This window comes from Hippocampus guttulatus, chromosome 16, assembly GCF_054856545.1.
Source record: "Hippocampus guttulatus isolate MCC_2025c chromosome 16, RoL_Hgut_1.0, whole genome shotgun sequence".
NCBI lineage: Eukaryota > Metazoa > Chordata > Actinopteri > Syngnathiformes > Syngnathidae > Hippocampus > Hippocampus guttulatus.
The window spans coordinates 12,327,006-12,354,033 of NC_141276.1; the positions used below are offsets into that span (position 1 = coordinate 12,327,006).

A 27,028-nucleotide genomic window follows, 5' to 3' on the forward strand; every position below is an offset into this window, starting at 1 on the left:
AACAGCAAAACCATGTAAGGCCCATCTTTTTTTGCAAGTCGATTTTAATATCATTTTTGTTCCACTTGTACAAATTAGTTCACTCAATAATAATAAAAACAATAATAAACAAACAATATTAACAAGGCATTTCCCGAAATAAACAGGGAAAACAATTGACAACATTGAAAATATTTATTTTCAACAAATTCTGTTTTACAGAAATATCTTCCAGTTAAAATTGCTAGTTCTTCTTTTCTTTGTTTTGGTTGGTTAAAGATCGATAAAGATGTTCTTTGTGTGGGGACCCGACCTTGAAAATACTGCTGGTAACAGACATTCACAGATGTGTTGATAGAAGAGTCTGGGATGTAATGAACTCGAGACATGGGGGCACGTAGGAAGGAAGGGTGGCTGGTGAGTAGCGCAAGTCCCAACGTGACACTTTTCATGAGCACTGATGTTGACAGATCTATCCTCCAGCACATATATTGTACATCCATAACTCATAACGACACTCGCAGTGAGTACTTGCTTGCGCTCGGCACGTTCAAATCCCCATTTTGGAAGTCTCGTTAGTCCTTTGAACGACAGTCTGATGATTAATTCACATTCGGTATAAAATCAAAGAGCGGGCATTCTACCACATAACTTTGCTCGTACATGAACAGTAACTGAAGGGCAAACACTGCCTTTCCCTTAAAGGGAGAATAAATAATAAATAGTCACTGTGTTTTGTTTTGTTTTTTGCGTAATTCAAATGTGTGTTTAATGAAACTGAGGCAAGCATTAAGATGCAGCTAAAACACAAAGGCTTCAGTCAACTGTTTTCTTGTACCTGCTTGTAATCCCGATTACTCCCCCCCCTTTTTTTTTTTTGCGTCAGCCCAGGCTTCCAAATGTTGCAAAAGGGGATTTAGTTAGTCTTTGAGTATTTGCAGACTTGCATCTACTTAGACTGTCTGACACCGTGGGGGCCAAAAGCTCTTTGATTGGACCGTGCTGGTACCAAACGATTTCTAATCTTCAAAGATTTAAATCTGTCATTTAGTCGCCATTAGTAACAAGAGGTGACGATGTACTGTAAGGTACAAAAAGGCTGTTACAAGTCAAAAAGTTGCTCAGTACAAAAAGAAAAAAATACAAAAAGACATATAAAACTTATATACAAAATCAGTATTTGTTTTAGTACCAATCGAGTAGGGCATTCAGCATGTAGGCTTCGAACATGGCCCGTGTAGAGTTTTGCTACATTAATCTGCCCGTGTCGCAGTCCTCAGCGCAATATTGTTGGAGTCATCTTGAGGGCTTTTGAAGAGCTCGAGAGACAACGTTGAAACGCGTTTTTGTTGAAGCAATAAAACCATCCTTAATCTTATCTGCACAACTTCATTACCTCCTTAACGACTCGCATGAATCCCTTTGGGTTCATACCGAGGGGCATCAGCCTACAGCCAATAAGAGTGTGAGGGAAACAAATGTGGCATTACAGCAAGTGAGTGCAGACTCCTGACTCCACACACATTTCAACCAAAGAAAATCCAGCATCTCTCCCAAGCATGGCCTTGGACCCGCTGCCGATAGTACAGGAGCAGTTTCCAGTCTTGGAATGTGATCTTAATGTCACACGAGTCCAAACAATGGTCAGAAAATGAACCCGTTCCCGCGCTGATCATTGACTGTAATTCTGTTGTCTCTCATACAGCGACCGACTACAATAGCCTGTATTAGTCAGTGGGGGACAGAGCTGGGAGGCCAAGTCCTTATTTAGTCTGAGCTAGATGTCAAAAGTATGAAGGCATGTTTGATATGTTTTTACTTGATATACAGTGGTCCTGCAGTAGCAGCACTTCATATTCCAGGTTGCCATTTTGAACAGCAGGTTCAGGGATCATAAGTTCCGCCTGTTTTTGAGGCAGTGCCCCGTTGTCCAAGCCGGCCTTGACGCCATCCATCTCGAGCTGAGAAGGCTCACAATCTAGGTCCAGATGGCCTTTGGCCCTCTTCTTGCGGACAAAGCAAACCACTCCCACGGCGGTTGCGATGAGCACCAGCAGGAGCAGGATGGCGATTGCAGGCACCAACATGGTGGTCATCTTCTTGTTCACTAGTTGTGCTCCCGTGATGCTGTCATTTTTTTCATCGGCCGTATGTGCCTGAGTGCATATGCTGTCGATGCCGTTTGGGGCCCCCAGCGGACTGGCACAAATGGTGTAAGTGGAGTTGGGGTTCAGGCCTCTGAGTCTGTATTCCGGATACGAAGCGGGCAGGCTGAGTTGCATTGGCCTGCGGTCTGGTCCGGAGAGATTGCGGTAGGTTAGACGGATTCCACGGATGTATGGTCGCATTTCAATGTAGCGATGAAGATCCAGCAGGATTGACGTGGAAGTCGCCTGACGCGAACTGATATCTGGTGCATTCGGGGTGACCGTTGTCACCGATACAGGTTCAGAAGGTGAGGACGGATCATCGTTTTGGACTTCGCAATAAAATCCAGAGGTACCACGTGGACACGTACACTCGACTTGACCGTACTGGTCCAGACGACAAGTGCCACCATTGAGACAAGTGTGAGAGGGGCAGAAGTGCTGTTCCTCATCGGGATCGATGTTGCTGTCGCTTGGTGATGTAGGAACTGGTGGAAAGTGGTCATCGGTGTCTTCATTTGCATCGTCATCATTAGCCCCGGGCAGCGGAATATCTGTAGTAGCACTCTCTAATGTTGTGACAGGAACAGTGGTAGTAGTTTTCACTGTGGTCGTAGTTTGTGCCGTTGTGGTAGGGCAGCCAAAATCCCGGTACTCCAGTCTCTCCACTACCTTGCCAGCGTTGATTGGAGGAAAATGGCAGCGCGTCTCCTCTGTTCTCTCCAAGGTAATGCTTTGAGCTCGCAGCCAGCTTGGGAGCCAGGCTAAGGTACACAGACAATTGAAGGGGTTTTCCGCCACAATCAGCTTTCTCAGGTGCGGGAATAACTGTGCAAACTCCTCCGGGAGCCCTTGCAGACTTAGGCTGCTAATGTCCAGCTCCTTCAGTTCCTCGAGGTTCTTCAGGTCCTGAAAATGAAGAGGACCCATGGGGTTGCCAGCCAGGTTGAGGTACATCAGACCCCGAATTTCTTTCAGGATTGGCGGCAGAACCTCCAGTTGGTTTCTTGAGACATCCAGCTCATGGAGGTTCTTCAGACCACCGATGAGCGCAGAATTCAAGTCAGTTAGTCCGACACCACCTAATTTGAGAGACTCGAGATTTGGGGTTTGGAGGTCTGAGGGCCCCAATGTCGGTATGACGTTAAAACGGAGATCCAGCAACAGCAATCTGGGCATTGCGAGAACGGGCAAAGATGTCAACCTGTTGCCCTGCAATTTGAGCTCCAGCAGGTTATCCAAGCCATTAAACGCAGCAGGGTGGATGGTCTTGATATGGTTGCTATACAAATAAAGACGCTCAAGCAGTACCATATCTTGGAAGCATTGCTCGGAAATGTGGGTGATTTGGTTGGATGACAAGTCCAAATTCTTCAGAGAGGTCAGCGGCAGGAAGACCCCATCAGAAATTTTGGTCAGTTTGTTTTGGCTGAGGTCGAGCATTTCCAAGTTGTCAAGACCATCAAAGTCCTCGGAGGACAAGCCCTCGATTCCATTGGCAAAAAGGTAGAGGCTCCTTGTCAAGGGCGGCACTCCCTGAGGAAAGGCGGCGGAACGTCTCTGGAAACATAAGATGGATTCTGGCGTGGAACAGGAGCAATCCTTTGGGCATTCACTGGACATGATGCCATCTGCAGTTACGAGGATGAGCACGAGTGGCATCAGCGGAGTGAGAAAGACCTTCATCTTGCAGACTCCTCTCCACGGCTCAGCCTGAAACAACCAAACAAAAAAATAAACGGGAATAGCCGTCAATGACCTGCCATTGGAAATTAAATGGATAAAATAAAACAGCAGTACACAGATTTCCGGCTACTCTCTTTTTCCCCAACTAGCAATATAAAAATGAGATTACTTGCAAATGCATGGGACAGATTCCAACACTGATTCAGTGGATAGTTGTCTAAGACATTGTACAGCGAGATTAAATTATGCATAGCCTATGATCAAAGGCTTTTTGTCAGAAGGCTTTTCAAAGCATAGCGCTTTAGCCTCCACGTCACCGGGGGTGGTGTGGTAATTTACTGAAGAAAATGGTGATGTTGCGCCACACATTCTGGTCCTACATTGTCACTACACTCTTGTCACGCCGATGAACGACAGAAGTATTTCACATGTTGCAATACAAAGTTAAGATCCACCGGGTATTATGTTACCAAGATATGCAAAACAAATTTTCAGTTACAATGTATGTGATATACTGGAAGGAGCTAAAAATAAATACATAAATAAGGTGGGGAAGGGGGGTGAGGTAAAGAGGAAGGAGGAGAAAAAGAACAGTTTGTGTGAGTGTTTATTATTGCCTCAACAGACTTGGGAATGAGTGGGAGAAGGGGGTGGGATGATCGGCTTCATTTCTAGCTGTCGACATCCTTTGACAGCTTTTTATCTTATCTACTTTACTTTTCTTTTTTTTTGTATTTGCACCGAGTAACCTGAAAACATATAGCGCGCGAGCGTGTGTGTGCGTCTTTCAACCTCCGCCAGGTACAATTGTCTCATTGTCTCAAATTCTACAGCGTCTTTCCCACGTCAAAGGTTCGTGAGGGGTAAAATCTCTCATTTCCTCATACTGAACGCCGTGCATACTTGAGGGACTTTACTGGTTGAGTTGTTTGTGCCTCTGCAGTACTCATACCTTAATGAAGAGCCAAGTATGTGGAACCTTTTGAAGACCACACACAAACACGCATGGGATGTTCCGTCCTTGCATCTTGTCGTCAGACCATATATGTCCAATAAGCCATGTCCATTTATCTCGCTCCTTGACATTGCCGTCATACCTCTGAGTAAACACGCCGGATGAAAATTATTTCATGACTTTATTTCTAAAAGTATATCAAGTGCCGAAACTCAAAGGAGGGGTTAACATTTGGCGGGGTGTGCGGCAAAAAGATGGCGAAAAGAACCTGTATTATCTCAGCCGTGGCATTTATTTGCATTCTTGTGCCGCATACTTTCTTTCCCCGCTGCACTCCTTGAAACTGTAGCCCCCTTTGCAAAGATCCCCGCATCTCTTATTTTTCCTTCTCTGATGTGCCGAATCCAAGTAATCCCGACGTGCGCTTGAACCCCAACACGTCAGTCTTTTTGTCTGGATAATTCCTTCAGGCGTCATCAAAATGTTGTTCTGCGTGGTCTGATGCCAGACCACTTGACCCCAAGTGATGCTCGGGACTTGGCTTGTCTATGTCAAATGTTGGAAAAGTTGACAACTGTCATTTATGGAGAATCCTTTAAAAACAGCAGCTCGTTCATTTCAAGACAACACCCGAGAGATATGTTTGTGTTCTTGGACGTATAAAGTTACTGAAGAGTTTTGGTCGATTCACCTGCGAGCCTCTGGTTTGAAAATCCAGTCCCACAACGTGACTATTTCCACCCAAAAATCATCCCGGTGACGAAAGGAGAGCTAGTAAAAGAAAATTGGCCGCGGTGTTGGGCAGAACAAGATGAAGATAAACAGGAGAGTGTTTGCGGTTGTGTTTTGGCGTGTTGAATTTTCTCGCATGTGCGTACGTGCCCAGAATGGCATGGGACTCTCACACGTGCAGCTAAGACCACAATTACGAAGCAGCGCAAAAGCGAAACTGACAACCAACACTGTAAGATGTGTCGAGCTTTTCTCCACAATTATTTTCAATTTCGACTTTCTTCATTTCCAACGATTTGCCAAAATATTTTGCATCCTTTTGCATCCTTTTGCATCCGTTTGACATGGCCAAATATCCGCAGTGTAGAAAAAGCCTGTATGTTGCTTTACCAGGATCCTTCTGATTGAGTTGTGGGGTTTTTTTTCACAAAAGTAAGGCATTTGTAGTCTTCTTGGGTTTTTGTGGACCATATCTGGCGTGCAGCAACGAAATGCACAAAAGCGTTTAGCACACATTGTTCAAGTGTGCCTCATTCCAGAGAAATGGATGGGATGCGGTTCAGCGATTAGCTTCAGATCCCAGATAAAACCTAGTTTGACATTTCACATTCCTCTTTTTTTTTTTTTTTTTTTTCTGTTCAGACTTGAGTGATTTGTCCGGGTTTTTATTAGTCAGTGTGTAAAAAGATAAGAGACAACGGTGTGGACCTCCGCCACTGAGTGACTCCTAACTGTGGTTTTAACTTAAGTGTCTTGAAGAAGTAAGTGGACTGCTTAGAGAGAGTGAAATGGGGAGAGGCTTGGGGGGGGGGGGGGGTGAAGTTGTGGGTAAATCGCGGGCGCTGTAAAAAGCTCGTCATCCTTCTCTCTTCTGACTCGTAATTTTTTTTCTCCCCCCCGCCCTTGCCCTTCCCCTGCACGCTTGTTGAGACATTCCTCAGACTGCCGGCAGCTGAGCTTGAAGAAGTGCAATAGTCTGTGTCAACAAGAACTTTTCAAGATGACAGATTTACCAGAGAACAATGCTGCTCGCGTATGAATGACATCTTTGGGAGAAAAAAAAAAGCAGATGCCTTTCACGATTGTTCATACATCTGTTTGGGGTTTTTTCATACATCTGTTCCCCCCCCCCCCGCCCCCCCTCCAGTCTGGATGCGTGGATCGTGTTAAAGTAGAATGCGCTGACTTTGAGATCCTGGCGAGCACATCTTTACATGAAAAAAAAAAGTCATAACTGGTATACTCAGCTCATGTTGTTAACCAAAACAGCAGCCCTTAGAGAGGCACATCGGGAGTCTATTAGGGAATGTTGTACACGAGTTTCTTAATGCCATCTTAAATTAGGTGGTTACGGCGTCTTCAACAGTGATTTGTTGTGATTGTGTTCGACACAGCATATCTGTTTTGTTTGCGTCGCTGCGTTTTGCCACAATTGGCAAGATTAGGGTTTTATTCTCCGGTTTACCTTGAAATAAATTGCAAAACATCAGTTTGATCGTTTACTAGTATTCCAAAATAAATCACGCGCCCCGCCCATCTGCGGTTGAGTAAATAAACTCACCGCTTGCGAAATCGGTAGTTGAATCATAGTTTTACTATGAAATTTTAAAAAAAAAAACAACAATGAAGCCACCTTGGTTGAGGTCAAGAAAAAAAACAAGCAACGAGGAGGAGTGGAAAAAAAGTGGAGGTCAACGCAAGTTGGACTGAAGGAGGAGCTTGTGAGGGAGAGCCATGGCTTGGGGGTTGGAGTGGGCTTCGATCAAGTCCCTCCGGGCCGAGCGTCAAGAGCCTTTATCTTGAGAGCTGGGACATAAGGCCTTAATAAGTGTGTGTGTGTGTGTGAGAGAGAGAGAGAGAGAGACAGAAAGAGAGAGAGAGAGAGAGAGAGAGAGATTCACAGTTACTGGTCACATTGCGCTTGCGTAATTTTTGCTGGCCGGACAAGAGACTGCGAGAGGGCACCGGGCCAAGTCGCAGTCCGGGGAATAAGAGTGCACACCGCATAAGGCCCTCTCACATTAAAGAGGCGCCTTCTCCTTTGGGGATTTGAACTCACAAAGGAGTAATGGTTTTCGGCATGTGCGTTCAGGCATAATGTACGGTGTTATGGTTCCTCGAGGTCAGTCATCCCCACGTGGAAAGCTTTGAGTTTGTTATCTTGTTAACGTGGGCAAAGAAAGGTACTTGGCTGAATGATTGCAAGCTGTCCGTCATAAAGCTGACACGTCCCAGAACCAGACACTGTTTGGAAAATGAATGGAAAGGACTAAAGTGACCCAAATGAGATTGGGGGGTACAAATTTGACTTGTGAAGAAAATGAGTGTCTGGCTTTTCTCTGCCATGTGCAACCAATAAAATTGTCCTTCAGAACACCGCTTCTGGTAATTCTAAACGCCACCTCATTCACGCAGGCCCAAGAGGTGAAGACCTCTCTTACTTTGCTTGAAAGAACAAAGTGCCCAAACAAAAGATTGATTTAAGTATAAATACGCAGATTTTTTTCGCCATGAAATGTTTTCCAATTGTACTGACAGATGTTTCGAGGTTCCAGAGGAGAAATATGGCCCATTCAGTTACTTACTTGCTTTTCATGATTTATGTTGATCTCAAATCCTTTTATCCAAATACAGTGGTACCTCTGCTTACGAAATTAATTGGTTCTGGAAGAAATTTCATAACTAGAAAATTTTGTAAGTAGAGACGCGTTTTCCATGTAAATGCCCTAATTCGGTCCAAGCCCCCCCAAAATTTAGACATAAATATTTTCTTAAGCATAAAGATTTATTAAAATATGTAACAAATACATGTTACAATTAAATTAATGCACAGTAAATGAGAGTTGTGCATAATGTAAAAAACAAAGAATAAAGAATTAAAATTATGGTCATTTAACTTTTAACTACGCCCTCATCGTTTTTTGTCGTCTTCAGTTCATGTTCTCTATCAGAAGTGATTTTTGGCTGCCCTTTTGTAAAAATCTGATCCAACCACATTTGCTTTGGTCGGCTTATAACAATCCTTCGAAAATGTTCAAGGCACACTGCAGCATAGTGAGCGATCGCCCGACTGGTGAACCCTTTTCTTGAGTGGTTGACATGTACATAAAACTATCGGAACACCTCCTGGGCGAATGACGAGGATGTCGCATCAACACAAATCTATCTATTTACACACATAGACACATACGGTAGAAGTCCCTCTTAGCCAATGGGATGACAGGAAGATGCTAGGTAATAGCCAATGGCAGAACAGCTATAAGTATGTTGCATTCAGGAAACTCGGAGCTGTGGGTAGCAGCCCATAGTGTATTTTTACCTTTCGTATCTTGAAATTTCTTTTGTAACTAGAGGCAATATTTTCCTGATGAGAGATTTCGTAACTTGAACATTTCGTATGAAGAGACGTTTGTAAGTAGAGGTACCACTGTAATCCCTGGAATGACATCTTCCCCCAGTGGGTTAGTGATGGACTTCCAAGAGGTCAGACTTGGGTCCAAATTTGGGTTACATCGCCGCAACAGGAACAGTTTTCTGTCGTAAACTCTATGTTGATTTTGAATTGACAGCATACACTGGGTTGAATTTCAGCGGACGTTGACAAGTGATTGTAACTTTGACCTCAGACTGTATTTATTGCTCCTGAAAAGAAATTCTACATGTGACATACGCGATTGTCATCCAGCAAAATGCAGAGAATTGGTTAAACTGATCCAATCCACCCCCACCTCCCTCCCCCCCGAGCCTCCTTTTCCACGATTTCCTCCATTTTTCCCATCCCCTTCTCCACTGTCAGCGTCGTCCGCTACCACAGCTGTACCTTGTTATCCGTAATCCGGCGGGGTTACGTGTCAACATGACAAAGGGGTCGGGAGAGGTTTTGGGACGGACGAGCGAGATTTGGTGAGGATGAACGGGGATAAATAAAGATTAGGGGAAGCGGTATCTCGCAAAACACTCCTCCAGGTGTACCTCCAGCGCACACATGCCACACGAGGTTGAGCGTGAATATGTCTGCTATGTTAATGAAGGACCGCCAAGTATGTGCTCGTAGCGGGAGCCGTTGCATTTCTCAGATGACGATCCGTCACCGGTTGTACCTGTTTACATGAACCCCCCCCCCCCCCCCCCCAAAAAAAAATGGCAACTGTTTGGTCTAACAGTTGATTATCTCTTGCCAAGAGCTTTAGTCATGGATGTTGCTATAGGATAGATGCTACAGTTTGGAGTGAAGTGCGATGAAAGCTTTTGCGTGTTTTTGAGTACTCACCCAGAAACCACAGCGGTTGTTCCGATGCTTTGATTGGCAATTTATTACCAACATTCATCAACGAACGCACATTGTAATCGTCAAAATGTCACTGTTTACTGACTTATTAGCGTGTCTTCTTTTCACTGCATAATTTGTGGTTAAGACAACTGGGGTTTTTTTCTGTGTTGAGACGTTTTTGTTTTCATTATTAGAGGGCGTAAAGTGGAGCGTTGAGATTTGCACGAGCGACACACAGGCGCTCGCTGGCCATTTCACTTGGAACAGTGGACTAATCATTTGCATTTCCAATTTGCTTTCATTTAGCGTAAGAGAAACTGAAGCAGTCATTTTTATTAAGATTTCGTTTTGGGGCTGCTTAATGGATGCAGTCCAACACAAGGGCTGTGCCAAAAATTGTGCAGTTACAAAGATAAATTGCCCTGTGAGAGTGAATCAAGTTCTCTAAATCTCAATATTTATTTCATTCGAAATGCTGCATGCACCTAAAATTTGTCAAACACGCAACACGGTTTTCCAATTGAAAGTCATTGAAAATACAATTTTTGATCCCGCATTTATTTTCACCCTCACTCATGCAATTGTTTACAACACTGTTTCAATTTAGGACACTTCAAGACCCTTTAAAGTGAATTTAGACATTTGTTTTTCGAGAAAAAAAATTAACTGTTGTGGCATTCAAAATATTTTTCGCCATTTCCGTTTTCCTAATTTTTTTTAATGACCAAAACAGCACCCAGTGACACCCTTGGGTGTCCAGGCATGAGTACCCCAAAATATGAGACCTTGAGTGCTGTTGTTCGCGTTTGTGGTTATCTGGCGCAATTGCGAGTTATTTCATTCTTATTCATTGGCCCAAGCCTGTTAGCTTACAAGCTAGCTGGTGGCTAGCAACGTGGATTGCCTTGCAGCGACCGAGTGGGATATAAAATAAGTGCTAGATGAAGTCAATGCATGTCTTTTTTTTTTGTCTAACTACAGACGTTTTCCGCACTCTGCATGATAAATTAATCAAATTTTAAAGGGTTAGAATAATCACTGGTGTTTACAAGATTTACACAAAAGCCCATAGGCTAGTCTTGGGGAGTAACGCATGTGTCGACCATTTTCATTTCATCAGCTATCATCATGCTGGAAAAGCTCATTGATGCGGAAAGACGTGTGTGGGGGGGATTTGAGGTTTAGGGAGGAAGGGGGGGGGGCACGCCTTGAGGAGAAAGATCAGGCTCAGATTGGAGCTTCCACAATTACTTTGTGTTCTGTGACCTCAGACAACGGAGATAACAAGTCTTGTTTGACATCACACACACATGCACACAGACTCTCAAAGATCAGGTTACACACACACACTCCTCACACCTGAAGCCCGCTCTTGTTGTCGTTGTCTGAAACAAGCGTTGGGGAAATCCAAAACCCTTTGGAACAAGTCTGAAGGAAATAACTCCTCGACCTGATATGGTCTCCTTTTAAAGGCATGGCACAAAAGTGGCCCCAGTTTTCATCGTCCTCATGTTTGTGTCTTAGCGGGCCGTCTTTCATCATCGCACCCCACCCTGAGACGGACCACAACTGAGGTCATAGTCCTCTTTTTTTATTTTTAGGTAGATCTTGTCAGAGATCTCCAAAGTGAGGTTCTCATCTTACACAGACATGAAAGTCCCAAGTCCACCATAGACAACCTTGTCTTTCGTCATTTTTTTTTCTTGTCACAGCATCCTCTTGGGGCGTTTCGCTGTCTGTAAACAAAATGACCCCAAGGAACCCACCGAGAAGCAGTGGCTACATGGTGCCCTTTCTGCTCGGGCCGTGTAATCTACCAATTTAAGGGGGGGTTTTCTCTCTTTTTTTCGTCTCTTCCGATCAAAATCAGCAAAGGCCCGATTATTGGGTGTCTCTGAAAGATTGTCCTGAGCAACTGTCCTGTGGTTTGGTGTGTGTGTGTGAGATCAACACTTATATCGGCTGAACCACGGACAAGTGCCTGATTTGTTCCCCCCCACCCCCAACTACTTCCAACTTTGAGCCTAGTTTACTCCACAGAGCGGCACCACTAAAATTTGAATAACTTTGTCTTCGGAGTCGGTCGTCACAATGAAAATGACAAGAAGAGTTTGCGAGTTAGCAGTTAGCCTAGCTTCTTCTGTTTCTTCTTCTACTACCGTTGGTCATCACAAGTATACCACACACTTTTTTATGTGGAGTTTCTCAAATTTAAATAAATCTAAGATGTTCAAAAGTAGCTGTGTGTGTAGTCTCCTTTAGATAAACATACACCGCCACCAGATGAAAATTTCTGCTCATAAATAGCTCTGAACAGTAAACACGTGCGTGCACAAGGCCTTTTGAAGAACAGGATCAATAATCCCTGTGTTGTTAAGTGTAAGTGGAGGACCACAGTCGCTTGTCATGCTGGCCATCGACACCACGCGTCCCTTATCGTCTGCTGAAACATGAGCTCAGCTCAACGCAGCCAGGGCGTGTCAGGCGTCACACGCAGGCACACTGACTGACAGCAGGACTGGCAGGCTGACAGGCTGACGGCCCCGCGCCAGATAAACAGTGTCACAAGCGTATATGTCCTCGGGCGCGTTCCTCTTGGAACACACATCGTGCAAATATGACTCCTAGCTCTCTGTTTGTCTTCCTTGGCGCCTATGGCGGGTGCGCCCAAATGTTTTCCTCCTTGGGCCACATAGACAATAATTGAGCCATCCACTGGCCACTGTGAAACTTCAATATGCTACATTCACAAATCAAACCTCGACACAGAGCAAAAAGTGGAGGAAACAGAACTACAACCATTCTTCAAAGCGTTATTAAAAAAAATGATAAAAAAAGAGGCTTCAAGCTGTCAAATGTCTTTCTTAGTTGAAGTTTACTGTCAAACTAAACAACCAACCATACAAATTTGCCTTCTGCTAGCTTAATGCTAACACGCAGTGCACGGCGCCATAAACAGTGTTAGAACGCTTTGGGCCCACGTAACAGACAATATGACGACCTCACAAGCATATTTGTGTTTGATCCTCTGGGGGAAGAAAAACATTTTAATTAAAAATAAAAACTATGCTGAAACTATCCGTATACATCTGTATGGCTGTCCGTATACTGCCTCCAGTGGCCAACTCCCACTCGTAATGAAAACATCCAAGACATTGAAAAGCGCTCGCAACTCGGGCGAACCACCTCGAGGATATTCAAGAGGTGGGCCTTTAGAGGCATACAGTTTGCCGAGCGCTGTGGCCGACAGTTCACCTTTCACTTGGTCTCAAGTGCGGGACACTGTGGTTACTGTTAGACATGGCTTGACAGGCGTGTTCATTAAGTCTCAACAATCTGTTATGTCTGAGCACTTGCCTCCGAATAAACACAACACTCCAGTGCAGAATGAAAGCAGCACTATGCCCCTGTAAACTGAGACATTCTGCCTACTCACATTTGGCTTTAGGCTTTTTTCTTTTCTTTTTTTTTTGTTTCTTTTTTGAGCTCTGAGGATCATTTTGTAGCCTTATTTCTGTTGTACAATGCGCCCACGATTATTAGCTAACTGATGAGAATAATCGCTTTACAGCAATATGATGAATGACTTCTTGACAAATTGTACATTTCAAGTTTTTATTTATTTTTTAATATGTGGATTATTTTTGTTGTTCTGCCTATTTATCTTCACATCTTGTGAGAGGAGCGGCCTCATATCGCAGTTCAGTCGAACCTCGTTGTGTACCTCGAAGGAATCTGTTGTAATGGTAGTTGGTTGTCACCATTTCCAATAAAATGGCCACCGACTACGATGTATAATATGAACATGTATAGATGTAAAAACATAAACATGTACTATAGTACAGTATAAACATGTCAATTACAAATACAAGTATACAGTATGAAGAAAAAAAATGATTTCCAAAAACATGAGCGTTCCTACTCTGAAAACATTTAGCCAGCAAATGAAATGTGCCTTGTCCGGTTGAAGATGTGCCACGCCCCGAAGCCGCATACGATCATCTTTCAATGTGTTGGCTTCGAACTCTGCCATGATTTTATTGCCATTACGGATTGTCAAAATCATTAGGGGTGTTCACACGGCAAGATTTGGTCCGGCGTAGCCCCGGAAAACAGCTTACACCGGACCAAATTTGATCCACCTCAGGGAGGTGGTTTAAAAATTTGCTCCAGAGCAAATGCTTGTTTGCGAAGCAGCACCGGTGTAAATTTGCACGTGTGAACGCAACTGGGTTAAATTTGCTCCAGAGCAAATGCTTGTGAAGAGTTTACGTACGGCGAGAATGCGTTGCTTTCGCGCTCTGTCGGACCTCCGTCATGTGTTTGTTTAATAACGACACAAGACTTGGCTGGTAACATCTTTCCTTTTGTATGAGACTGGACTGTCTCGGAGTTGTTTGTGTAGTTTGTTCCTTTGTTGTGTGTTCACAACCCCCCGCCCCCCCTATCATTTATTTAGTGATTTCCTCTCTTGATTTTCTGTTTGGCGCATGATGTGTTTGCTTTTCTGAGTGTCATTGAAGTCATCGTTGATTTACGTTTTCCGGGGCGGTCACTCTCGAGCAGAAGGCACGGAGACCGAGAAGGAGAAGGACGTGCCTGTCCAGTAGTCGCTTGAGTTGTGTATACGTTTTAAAAAGAACCAACACGACAGCTCATTTGTTTTCTGTCGTTTTGCTCCGCTGCAGAAACTGCCGTGTGAACGCAAGTGGGGCTGCACCGACGCTGTGCCGTTGCTGACACGCTCAGCGGCTTTGTACGTGTGAACGCTCCACACAATTTGCTGCGGTGCAAAATATATCGCAACAAAATACATCGGTGCAGCGCCGGAGCAAATGTGTGCCGTGTGAACACCCCTATTGACTTTGCCAAGTCTCAGCTGAGCTTCGTCGGGGAGACTCCCTTTCGAAATTGGCAGACAATTTTAGCCTTCACAGACAGCGAGATTTGCTTCCGTTTACCAGACATGTTTTCCGTGAGTTACGGCAGAAAGTACAATGATGAACCGACTCGATCAGTAGCGTTGCTGAGCAGCGGAGGGGATTCCCGCGTTGTACATTTTATTCATAAGCTAGGTCGCGGCGGCGGTTAGCTTCCCACGGTTCGTTTGTAACCAAGGCCTTCTCACTCTTGACTCTTACATTATAGTTGTTCGTTGGAAGCAAAATCAGCAAATGGAAAATGAATTACGTAAAATGTCGAAATCGGGAAATGTGAACGTTCTAGGGATGAAAACGTAAATGGGGTATGTTGAAGAGGTCCGACTGTACATCACGCATGCGCCCGTTTTTGACTTTAATTGGGGATTATTTCTAGTTCTCCTGTTTAATCCTATTATACAAGGTACCTGTTATCATGAATCACTGGAGAGAGGAGTGATTGTATTCATGAAATGATAGTTTCTTCATACATTGTGTCCATGCCTTTTATTTTTTTTAATTATTCGAGGAGCATTTTATTTGATAGCATGTGGTGTGCATGCGGTGGACTTTAAATTATTATTTAACTCTGTGGATTATTCTTCTGTAGTTAATTTAAGTAGTGCAAGCTTCTGCCCATAATAGTGAATAGGCGGCAAGGGATAAATGCAAGAAATTGTTTGCATGACAAATGTCTGACAGAGCGCGGCGTGGATCTTGGGGGGGAGATTTTTTTATTGTCTGTTATAATTATTTCTATTGTGCAAGGTGGTGAAGACTATAAATGATTGAAGAGAGAGCTAAGTGGTGTGAGGTATTTTTTTCCCCCTTTTTCCTGGATCACACAATTTCAAGTGTGCCAATGTGCAGCTCTACCTGTTTTTCAGGGCCTCTTTCTGCCCATTTGCTTTTCGAAGAGCAACCGTTTGTCATTTTTCAAGTCCTTCCACCCTCCCGACACGAGATGAACATGAAATGAGATAAGCGGAAGGTCATGAGGGGATTGATTGCGAAACAGTTTGATACCGTGCCAGCGCACAGGCACTCGGCGGCAGAAAATCGGCGGGACATTCCCAAAGGGAAGACTACCGCGTCTTTTCATCTTAATGTGTAAGTAGGAGTAAATTGATGGCTGAAGCTATTTGTCAGTGACGTGACAAGCCGGCGTAAAGTCAACAAAAGCCAGTGCACTCCTGTGCCAGCGTTGCTATCGAGCTTGTAAAACACATCCGTCAACGACAATCCGTCGAAACGCTCGACATCGCCATTAGCCCCAAGCAGGTCGGAGAAGTGGAAATCTTTTACGACCACAGAAAGTCCCAAAAAGGTTCTCAATGTGTCGTGGCAAATTCAGCAAAGCTGCTGAAATATTCTAAAGAGGATAATGGGATGATGATGTGCTGGAAGAATTTGGCAATGCCTTTAGCGTGATGCGAGCATGAAATGAAAGCGTTTCCTTTATATAATGATTCTCAGTTAGTCGCGCTTCGCTCCAAATGCATCACATGTTTTGACATAACTTTTTACAGTTTGGATATCATGAGGAAGTTGAAGGTCGAGACCTCTTATGACGCCATTCATGCATTTGTTCATTGAATGAATTCTGCCTGGCGTCACATTGATTTGACATGACCAGCCAAAAGATTCTCTGCAAGCAATGTCCATATTGATACGTATCTTTCTAAGAGGTTCATACCATTATTTTTGGGGGGGACTAAGACGGACCCCTGCGGGACACAACTTGACACCAATGAATGACAGTTTATTATTGTAGCGAGAATGGCATTTTGAAGAAAGAGCCAGAGTGTTTGCTCATAATCCACACATCCGTTCCAACACGTCATTAAGAACGCGCGTGTCTCTTACGTGCGTGTTTATGTGTGTGTGTGTGTGTGTGTGTGTGTGTGTGTGTGTGTGTGTGTGTGTGTGTTCAGCCTTCCTGTGGTGACCTGTCAAAAAGTGCTCAGCAGTATTTACCTGTGTTCGGGTGCACCTTTGTTTGTTCCTCCTCTTTTCCCCTGAAGCAGAAGTATTAACACCAAGAGCTAACTCTTCGATTGTTTACTTTGGATGGCGTGATGCCAAAGCCCATCTCAACTACATCCACTCACATTTTACGACCTTTTTAATGTTGAACATTGAAATCTTGTGAGTTATGCAATTGTGAATATTTGCTTTCCCACATATCGCAGCAAGGAAATAAGAGTTTACGGAACTGTTGTCGCTTGTATTGGCTGGCCCAGTTAAAAGCTATAAAACGACTCTGCAAAAAAAAAAAACTTGCTTGCTTTAAATATTGCCATAAATGTCAATAATTGCTTTTTTGGTGTATATACTATCATTGGCGGGCTGGAAAGCTGTATCTCCAAATCTGGCCAATCGAAGATTTTTTCACTCATCAATACCTTTGCGGCCCGGTAGTCCAGTGGTTAGCACGTCGACCTCAAAGTGCAGAGGTACCGGGTTAAATTCCAGCTCCGGCCTCCCTGTGTGGAGTTTGCATGTTCTCCCCGGGCCTGCGTGGGTTTTCTCCGGGTGCTCCGGTTTCCTCCCACATTCCAAAAACATGCATGGCAGGCTGATTGAACACACTAAATTGTCCCTAGGTGTGTGTGTGTGTGCGCGCATGGTTGTTTGTCTCTGTGTGCCCTGCGATTGGCTGGCTACCGGTTCAGGGTGTCTCCCGCCTACTGCCCGATGACGGCTGAGATAGGCTCCAGCTCCCCCCGCGACCCTAGTGAGGATTAAGCGGTTCGGAAAATGGATGGATGGATGGAATACCTTTGTACCATCCGTCCCCATGTCTTATTTTGCCACATTATTAAACAAAAAAAAAAAATCCATTAACCCTCTTGGATGCTTGTACTGTCCGAGACGTGTTGTGAAACTCTTGGCTCTTCCATCACTCTGTGGGAGCCGTGCAGCATTTGTCGCCTCAAGATTGAAAGTCTGGCTGATCTTTGGACAATCACGGGTGCAACTAGTTTAGGTTCGATACATTTGAGTAAGCCTGTTTTGTTCAAAATGGGATGGCTTCTCTCCGGAAGGAAGCGCGAGGCATGAAAGTAAGCATGTGTGCAGATGAATTTCCGCTTATCAGAGAGCCTATTCGGCTCAGTTATTTATTTATTTTTTTCAATACTGCAGCACTGATGGCTCTAACAGCTTTGAAAAAGATAATGATGTATCACTCATTTGCTCTGGTGAAGTATGAAAGGCTTTTTGTCTGGCCAGGGGAATCGGCATGAGCACAGACTTTGATTTTGACGTCCGGCGCCGGCACCGTATTAATCATTTGAAGTGTAATTAATTAAGGGGGGGGGGGGGGTTAATTTCATTTGCGATTGTCGTGATTTTGCGGTGGTGTTGTGTCCATGTTGATGAGCAACAGTTTATGAGCTTTAACTTGAAGGCAGTAGATATAACTTGAATGATTCACGTTACGTGACATCTTGAGGGATGTTTTTGTTTATCATGTTTTTTGTTTTGTTTTTCTTTCCAAAAAAAAAGTACTGAAAATCTTATTGTGTCTGTCTGTGTACACGTGCATTGCAGTCAGTACTGGGAACTATTTTCTACTTTGTAAAAAAAACATGACAAAAAAGATTACTCAAGAATGCAATCGAGTTGGCAACGGTGAATGTACTACATTTCGGGGTGCAAACTCAGCATCTCAACTACATCCACTTGTAATTTACCACCTATTTGGATCCACTCGTCGCCAGTGCATGTATGGCCCGAGGATGGACAAAAAACATGCACCTTTTTTAGAACAGACAAATGTTGGACTTTTTCTGGCCTGCCGACACTGACACATTGTATGCTCTCCATGGCAAATATTGTCCAGGAAGCAAGCTGACACACCATCTACAGATTCCTCAACTTGAGGAATGCCTGTGTGTGTGTGTGTGTGTGTGTGTGTGTGTGTGTGTGTGTGTGTGTGTGTGTGTGTGTGTGTGTGTGTGTGTGTGTGTGTGTGTGTGTGTGTGTGTGTGTGTGTGTGTGTGTGTGTGTGTGTGTGTGTGTGTGTGTGCGCGCGTGCGTGCGTGGGGCTCTTCACCACAAGTCAACAGCGAAAGTAAAAAGTACCTCCCCCGCCCACGCTCTCCTGCCTCTCTTTGCCCCGCCCCCTCGCCCTCCTCACTGAGCACGAAGAGGCTGGAGGATGTCCCAAAGCAATTAGTGAGAGTTAGCCATGTGCGTCCAGGCGCCCCAGGCTGAGCATGTACACACGTACGCGCGCGTGTGTGTTCCTGCGTCTTTAAATCCCACACAGACCCAAAATCTAGCAGCTATAAATGGTCAACATACACGCTCCATATTGCTGCCTTTCTAATCCAACAGATGCAACTTTATAAAGTTGGTTGGAAATGGCTAAAATGGACAAAGAGATATTTTGATTTTTAGCGCTAGAACATCATTGCTATGCATGAATTTCCAAATGTACTGAGATAAATGTGCAAATGTAGTGTTACTTGAAAGAAATGTTTTCGTGGTTGAATGCTAGGTGTAAAAACAACTGGTTAGGTACACTCCTAACCTCGAAGATACATTTGGGCCAGATGGATAAAGTTCCCAGGTGGAGCAACAAAGCGTTTCATTGTTTGCTCACTCACCCGGTAAAGTCGCGTCCTCCTCCGGCGTCGCTTCCACTTTGCTCGATTTCGGGACGTGGTCACCTACAAACACCAAAAGAGACAATCAAGTCCATGTGGCAACCATGCTCTTTTTTTTTCTTTTTAAGGCTGGCCTTTTGCCATGAATCGTTCATTGCCTGGAGGTGAAAGAGGACATTTTTTTTCCTCCCTCTTCTCTCCAGTGCTTCCAGCTGTGCGTGTGCGTGTGTACGTGTGTGTCAGAGAGGCTGAGCGCTGGCAGCTGAAGCGAATGACAGAGCGAAAGAATGCAGGCCGACTACTGTGGGCTCTGCCAACTTGTTGCCTTGTCATAAGTCCATCATCACCGCAGGACGCTTCGTTGAAGTTTGTTGTCACTCTTCACACCTGCTGCTCCAGGTATTGTGTTACGATCCAAAAAAAAGATGGCACAAAGGCTCCCGTAAATCCGTCCACCACCCTTTTGAAATTGCGATTTGTTTCTCGTCAATATTACGATTGCAATTTATTCCCCCCACATCCAACAATCGTCTCTGCCGGTTGGAAGACCTCCGGTAGCGAATGAGAAAAACAGACTTGGCGTTTCGGATGAGCCCGCCACTCGCTCAACCTGCTTGCGATTGAGACCTTGCTTCACTTTTGCATACATCAGCCCTGAGTCAGCGCACATGTCTTCGTCACCCTCTGCCGCGGAGCGTGTGTGCGCGTGTGTGCGCGCATGTGTAGGTTGCCAAAGTAGCTCCGCGTTTCCGTCATGGTAACTTCCCAAAACATCTGAGCCAGCAATTAAATACAATGAGGCTCCCCGTTGCTCTTTTTCAAGAAACACAGTGGTACTCCCCTTTTGGCTTTTTGTGACATCAACCCCAACGAGGGAGCCGTCAGTGTTAAAATAAGAGCATGAGACGAAGATACTGGGGGACCTAACGTTAGCTTAAAAATTGGCCATATTTTCATTGCATTGTTTTCAATTTATGACTCGCAAGTGGATTTTTTTTCCATCAAAGTGGTGACTTTCCTTTTTCTACACTTCAGTGACAGGTAAAAATTTCACACCCAAAAATCTGATTGATTGATTGATTGATTGATTTTCCAGTCCAGTCGCTGCCTGTCAAGTCACCTATTGAGTGTTTGTTTCCTGTCGCAGTGGTTTCAAATGATGAGCAAATGACCCGCCCGAGCCTCCTGTGCAGTCTTCTTTCGCCCATCGCGCTCATGCTGCCGGTAGCGCCGGCCTTTGCTTGCTTTCTAATCCGTTATTGCTAGCGAGCGGTTAAATATTTGACCTGGCTCTCAAAGGCTGATCTGTTTTTTCTAGTTTCGGTTGAGTAGTCAAATAGATTTGTCGATTGTGTGTGGACGGAGACCGGCTTGGCATTTCAGTGAAAAGAATGGGGTGTTGAATTGACTCCATTTTATTTTGTCAGGCAGCTGCACACAATAGAATTTTTTGGGTTTGGATCAATTTTTTTAAGTCGACTTAGAAAAAATGTACGTGGATCCAGATGATCTTATTTGGTGCAAGAAATAAAACGGAACAAATTCAACATGCCTTTTTTTCCCGTGTAGGCAAAGACAGACAGTTGGCTGGGGCGCCAAGATTTCCAGGAGGCCGCCGAATATCTCATAAAAACTGATTAATTATTAAGTATTTAGTGTTTTAGGCTGTATTCACAATTTTTAAAATGTCCACATTTTTAACCCTTTCATGCACCCTGGAACCTGTCCACTGGAGTAACCGCTTAGAGTTTGCATATTCTCCCTGTGCCTGCGTGGGTTTTCTCCGGGTTCTCCGGGTTCCTCCCACATTCCAAAAACATGCATGCCAGGCTGATTGAACACCCAAAATTGTCCCTCGGTGTAAGTGTGGATGGTTATTCCTCTATGTGTGCCCTGCAATTGGCTGGCAACCAGTTCAGGGTGTCCCCCGCCTACTGCCCGAAGACAGCTGGGATAGGCTCCAGCAGCCCCTGCCACCCTTGTGAGGATAAAGGGGATCAGAAAATGGACGGATGGATAAGAAAAACAGTTTGAGACCATTTAAAATTGTTGGCGACCATATTTGTGATTGGTTATAGATCTAATTAGATTGATCGATATTGAAATATTTGAGGGATTTTACAGTATGTAGCTCAGGACACTTTTCTCAAATTCTGACTGATAAACATTAATATTCAAAATATTGACAAGCTTAGTATCCGATTGTGCTTTCCTTGGCCCCTGAATGACTAAATAAATCACTGCGTCCGTGTGCACTCCTGTGGCTGTGTGCGTTTTTGTCGAGTAAGGTCTGGTTTGCCCGAAGCTAATTACAGCCTTAGATTAAGAGCTCTTTTTTTTCTTCTTCTTTTTTTACGTGAGGGGCCCTCGCTGAAAACGCTGCAATTTGCGGTGATTTTTCTGGGGCGAGCATCCTCCCTCTCGCCCCGTCGTTCTCATCCTCGTGCGTCTCCCGCGCAGTCGCCTGCTCTTGTTTGTGTTGAAATTTTCATGGGGGGGGGGGGGGGGGGGCGTTGGTTGGTCGACTTCTTGTCGATTCGTCCAACTCTCGCAAGCTTAAATCCTCATTGGCCTCAAACGGTCAACAAGCCGATTCTATCAATTCCACGATGACAAGAATGGGCAGCCACTGTTGCATGCGTGCGTATATTTCCACGAGGCCTGGAAGTGGTTCTTCGTCTGCTTGCACATGCAAGCTGGATTTAGCTTCAGAGGACCACGGGGGCTTTTGCGTGGACCGCCTGCTCAGCACTGAATTGTGACGCTGTCCTTTTCATCCAAAGCAAATGCCCCCAACCTGAGGAGGTTTGTCGGTTGACGCTGACCCTGCAGTCACGTTACTAAAATCTCACACCGTGACGGAAGACTGCTCGTGCCCATCCCGACCCAATCTGCAACAGAAGTCAACCTCACGATGGAAAAACACTTGTGGAAGAGGGTTTTGTCCTTTCAGCTAGTGTCAGTGAGTCGCGTTGCTGCTGCGGGAGTAGCGATGCACTTTATGGTTGCGACAATGTCATTTGTCCAAGAAGTGTTGTCATAGACAACAGATCGAATTTGTGGAATCCATTTTGAGACCGGTTTTCAAAAGTGAACATTTTCAGGCTCCAAAGTTCCGCTGTTGTATAAAAAGTTGCTGAAAATGGCACCACTTTGTCTATTTGATAACGTCCACAATGGGATTGGTTTTCAAACGTTAGCATTTTCGGGCCCCCAAACAATCAGCTAAAATCTGACGGCTTTTACTGGTTTGGCTTTTGACGCACATGTCAAGACTGAACACTTCCCACTTTTGGTCATGTCCAGCAGATTTACAAACTGAAATTTAACTTCAAGCATTATGGAACTTGACATGCTTGATTTGCTTTCGCGGGCCACATAAAATAATGTGGCGGGCCAGATCTGGCCCCCGGGCCTTGACTTTGACACCTGTGGTGTAAACAAATGGCATTTTCAGACTATTGTTAGCATGGTTTAACTCCTTACGCCGTGGTCATTTTAGCAAATGGAGGAGCATTTATTTCCACGTTGAGATCTGTTTTCAACTGTTGGCATTTTTAGGCTAAATAGTGCTCCCGTCAGGTCTTCAGCCAAAATGACGTGTCCTTTTGTCAGTTTTACTTGCTACCCACAGCCAACTCTTTACAAGTGTGGCCATGTCTTGTCGGCTGTATATGGCATTCAATTAACTGGGATTCCAATTTTTTCAAATGCCCATTTAGATGTAACCAAACGTTTAAAACCACACTGGCATCATGAGTTTTCAGTCAAGAATTCTATTTGGAAAACTCCCCCCACAAAAAAAAAAATGCGTCAAATTCCCACTAGAGAAGCAAACACATCCACACGAGTCATTCGTCACTCTGTTTCTGGCCCATCGACTCGGCCCCGCTGTGTGAGCGCGCCGCCACCTCTCCTGTCGGCTCCCCGCATTTCTACTCTGGACCTCCATGCTTTCACACCTGACTTTTAACCATCTGAAGCATCGCGCGAGACGCTGCTAACTGGCGGAGAAGACAAAGTTCATGGGACCACGATGCAACTTCTGTCCCATAACTGGACACAGAATCATTTTGCAAAGCTAAATAGAAGATAAAAGTCTAAATGTCCAAATGTCAGCAATCACATCCTGCATGGCTGATGGATTGTAGCTCAGGGGTGGGCAAACTTTTTGGCTCGGGGGCCGCATTGACTTTTAAAATTTGACAGAAGGGCCAGGTCAGCACGAGCTATGGTACATTTAAAAAAAAACTGCATTTGTTGACAGTCCATATCAAACATCAACAGAACAAAAGCATGAAAGTACGGTATTAATATACTTTTTTTTAATGACAAAAGTGTTGTTGATGACCTATTTTAGCCTGTGCATCGCTGCAGATGGGTTGTGATCAGACCAGTAGAAGTGGAGCGATACAGAGGTACTAGGTGGTCGAAAGATTGCCCCGCCCCCCCCCCCCCGTGTTCTGCAACTTCAAGTCAATGCGCCACCTGGCGGTGAAATGCCTGTCATTACAAGTCCAATTGAAATGAATGCAATCATTCACATCGAACCTTAATTGTGGACCAACCTTCGGCGGGCCGGATTAAAAAGACCAACGGGCCGGATTCGGCCCGCGGGCCATAGTTTGCCCACCACTGTTGTAGCTGCATCTTTTGGCAAATTATATGTAGTCCCGCTTGTCATCCGCAGACCAATTTTAACAAGTGGCAAACCGTTAAGCCACTAATGCCCACACGGGACCCTCAAGGTGCGGCCATGTGTTGTGGCGCTAAAATGCTAAGATTGGCATTTGTTTGCTGCGTCAAGCTGCGTCCACGCGTCTCCCTGCGACGCTCGCAGCACGGAAAGTTCTCCGGTGACAATGGCAACTACTCGGCAGCCCGGTGGCGGGCGACCTTGCTGATTTCAAGCCATTTTCTACTTGTCTGTCAGACAAGCAGTGCACCACTATTGGACCACTTTACTGTTTTGCCCCCTGGGAAGGATTATGTGATTTTCCCTGTCTGTTTGTTCGGGGGGGGGGGGGGGGGCTGCGTAAAAAGATGCTAATCTGTCTGAAGGCTTGAGGGATTGTGGTCAGAAGACTCTTCTTGCGCCAATTAAGCTTTTAACACATTTTTTTTCCTCCTTTGATGGCTTTTTCAGAGCACTATGAATTAAAGGGGAAGCCAAAAATGTTGCTTTCTTCGACAAACATTTGTGTTTGGTCCACAATTTATTTCTAGTAATGATACGTTTTTAGTAATGTACATTCTTTGACTCTTTATCACAAAGAATAGGAAATTGACCCCCCCCCCCAAACAATTTAACGGGAGAATTGAATGTATTTTTTTAATTAATCAATATTAATTACAAGCATTTAATTTTTTTTAATATTATGATTACAGTGTACTTTAATTGTAGCTTTTATTGCATTCATTTCACCACATTTCAAACAATTTTGTTTACCTTTTTTAAAGTATTTTAATGTACATCATTTTACATGACAGAAAATACCAAGAAAAGTGATTTGATGGGTTTTTTTCATAAACTGTTTAAAAAGTGTAAGAATCATGAGTAATCACGTTTTTTTAACACTGCAAGCTCGTTAACTGTTGTTGAAGCCAAGTCAAAGCCTCTTTTTCATTAAACAACAATCAATTCAAAATTGAATTTTTCGAACAGCGTCTTGCACACCTATTCTTATATGAATCTCATCTCAATCAAAGTCGCAGAGCAAACAACGGTTAAAAGTTTTTGACTTCCTCCTTTTGAGCTTGTAAACTGTGCCCCAGCCTTTCTTTTGTCTTTTCCACTGATCTATTGTTTATATGATCAAGTGAAGGAATTAATCAATCACTTCCACATCAAATTCTTAACGCTCAATTAACGAGTTCAACAACTGGAACAGATCACAGGAGGGGGAGCCTCACAGTTTAGGTAGCCAAATGGCAAATTGTCTCGCACGCTTCCTCATATTGATACTTGCTGCCGACTATCCTTGCTGCCTCTTGCACACTTATAAATATTACCAAGAGTATTTGTTCAAGTTTGCCATTCCATTTCACATCGGTGCCCAACACAATGTTGCTCACATTCTGCTCTTTTCTCGTTGCATTCTTATGGAGTTGCTGCCGCTGCCGAATAAAAAGTTTATCGTCAATGCAGCTCGGGAGTCCATTAATGCCTCATGAACGAGCAGAGGCGGCGGCAGTAGCAACCTCATCAGATTGCTCCTGATGAATGGCGACGGGCATTTTAATAATCCTCACTGCGGGTGTTTGGTACTGGAGTCATGCGTGAGACTAATAATTTCCATACGATGTCTGCCTCTTTAGGAACCGCATCAAGAGTCCCACATGTTTGCGGATCTTAAAAGCAACACGTGATTTTGATGCAAGGGTGAAACCAAAAGTTTTTTGGGTTTGTTTGTTTGGTTTGTTTTGGGGGTGGGAGGGGGTTGATGAGCACATGTGTGTTCGATGTGCGAACTTTTATGACCTCGAAGTTGTTTTAAGTCCATTCCCTCTCGCTCACTCAGGTCCTCATCCTCCCTCCACCTTTTTCTACCCTCTGCCCGTCTCAGTACAATGGGGTGCAGAGCCTTCAGTCGCTCTGCCCCCAAACTCTGGAACTCACTTCCTCCCAACATTCGTAATATTGACTCTCTTTCCATATTCAAAACCCACCTATTCAGACTTGCCTTCCCGCCTTAAATTTTTCTTTCTTTGTTTATTATTTTATCTGTGTTTTACTATTGCTTTTGGTTGTACAGTGTCCTTGAGTGTTATGAAAGGCGCTTGCAAATGTGATGTATTATTATTATTATTATTATTATTATTAAGTATATCGCCCGAGCCAACCCTGCCTCCGAGCTCCCTCAGTCCGACTCCTGAGCAAAAAACGTCGCGGTTGTGATGAGCGCTTGCTTGCGCGGACATGCAAGCGTGCTGCAAAGTCGCCCCCTGCCCGGAGCCCACCGGCATCCACGCCTTGCTACCTGCTTCGTGCTCCCACCAACGCGCAACTTCGCTATTCATTCAATAATAACGCAAGCATTGACGCAATCCACACGCCACCCGAACGAGGGTTTTTTGCTCCACAAGTGAACGTCAGTGCGTGCGAAAGTTTTTACGCGCGGGATGATGCGGGACAAAAAAAAAAAAAAGGTGTGAAAAGTCTTACCTCGGAACTTCGGCTTTGTTAGTTTGTTGAGTTTAGGTTTTTTTTCTATCCGAGCGGTTAAGTCCACCAGTGGCGCGTTGTGTCACAAAGCGAAGCGGCTGAAACGTAACTCAGAAGGAGAGCTTGACTCGTGCGCTTGCCTGCCTGCCTCCGCCTTCGAGTGGCGAGCGAGTGAGCCAACAAGAAAAAAAAAAAGTCTTTCGCATTTGTTCTTCTTGCTGGCGGCTGGGAGGAGTCAGAGTCACCTTGCAGCGCACATTCCGGACGCACTTCTGCTCACTTGCACTCGCACGACCTGTTTCAAAGACTCCCTGCTCTCTCCTGACGCATTGTTTGCGTGTGTGTGTGTGTGTGTGTGTTTTTAAACAATTTGCTTGCTTAACGCGCGTTTTTTTTTTTACCTCCTGTTTGTCAACTGCAGAATTCATTTCATTAATCACCATCGAAAATTGTCAACAGTGATTATTTAGTTGGACGAGTGCTTTGTAGTTAGTTCATGCACGTCTGCTTCCCAGACAGTGAATTAAAATGTGAAGTAGTGTGTAAAAAACTTAAATAC

At 44.5% G+C, this 27,028-nt stretch overlaps 2 protein-coding genes across 4 annotated transcripts in view; one reads left to right on the forward strand and one right to left on the reverse strand.

Annotated features, from left to right (window-relative positions):
* The window catches only part of coro7 (coronin 7), a 114,653-nt gene that overhangs the window by 56,322 nt on the left and 31,303 nt on the right, over positions 1–27,028 (forward strand). The window lies entirely within an intron of this gene.
* On the reverse strand, positions 161–26,629 carry vasnb (vasorin b). Of its 2 annotated transcripts, XM_086132605.1 has the most exons (3): positions 26,470–26,629; positions 19,305–19,367; positions 161–3,839 (listed from the first exon to the last, which is right to left on the reverse strand). In XM_086132605.1, the coding sequence occupies exon 3, from the start codon at positions 3,810–3,812 to the stop codon at positions 1,764–1,766; it is 2,049 nt and encodes a 682-aa protein (XP_085988731.1). In that variant the 5' UTR covers positions 3,813–3,839; positions 19,305–19,367; positions 26,470–26,629; the 3' UTR covers positions 161–1,763. The 2 variants fall into 2 exon arrangements, with proteins under 2 accessions (XP_085988731.1, XP_085988730.1); XM_086132604.1 differs by lacking the exons at positions 19,305–19,367; positions 26,470–26,629 and adding an exon at positions 15,565–18,768.

Excerpts from the sequence above, each read along its gene's own strand:
- vasnb (XM_086132604.1), bottom strand. The coding sequence starts at position 15,621 with ATGACAAACGGTTGCTCTTCGAAAAGCAAATGGGCAGAAAGAGGCCCT. Across the intron at positions 3,840-15,564 it reads AAAGAGGCCCTGAAAAACAG|GCTGAGCCGTGGAGAGGAGT; the intron begins GTAGAGCTGCAC and ends TGGTTGTTTCAG.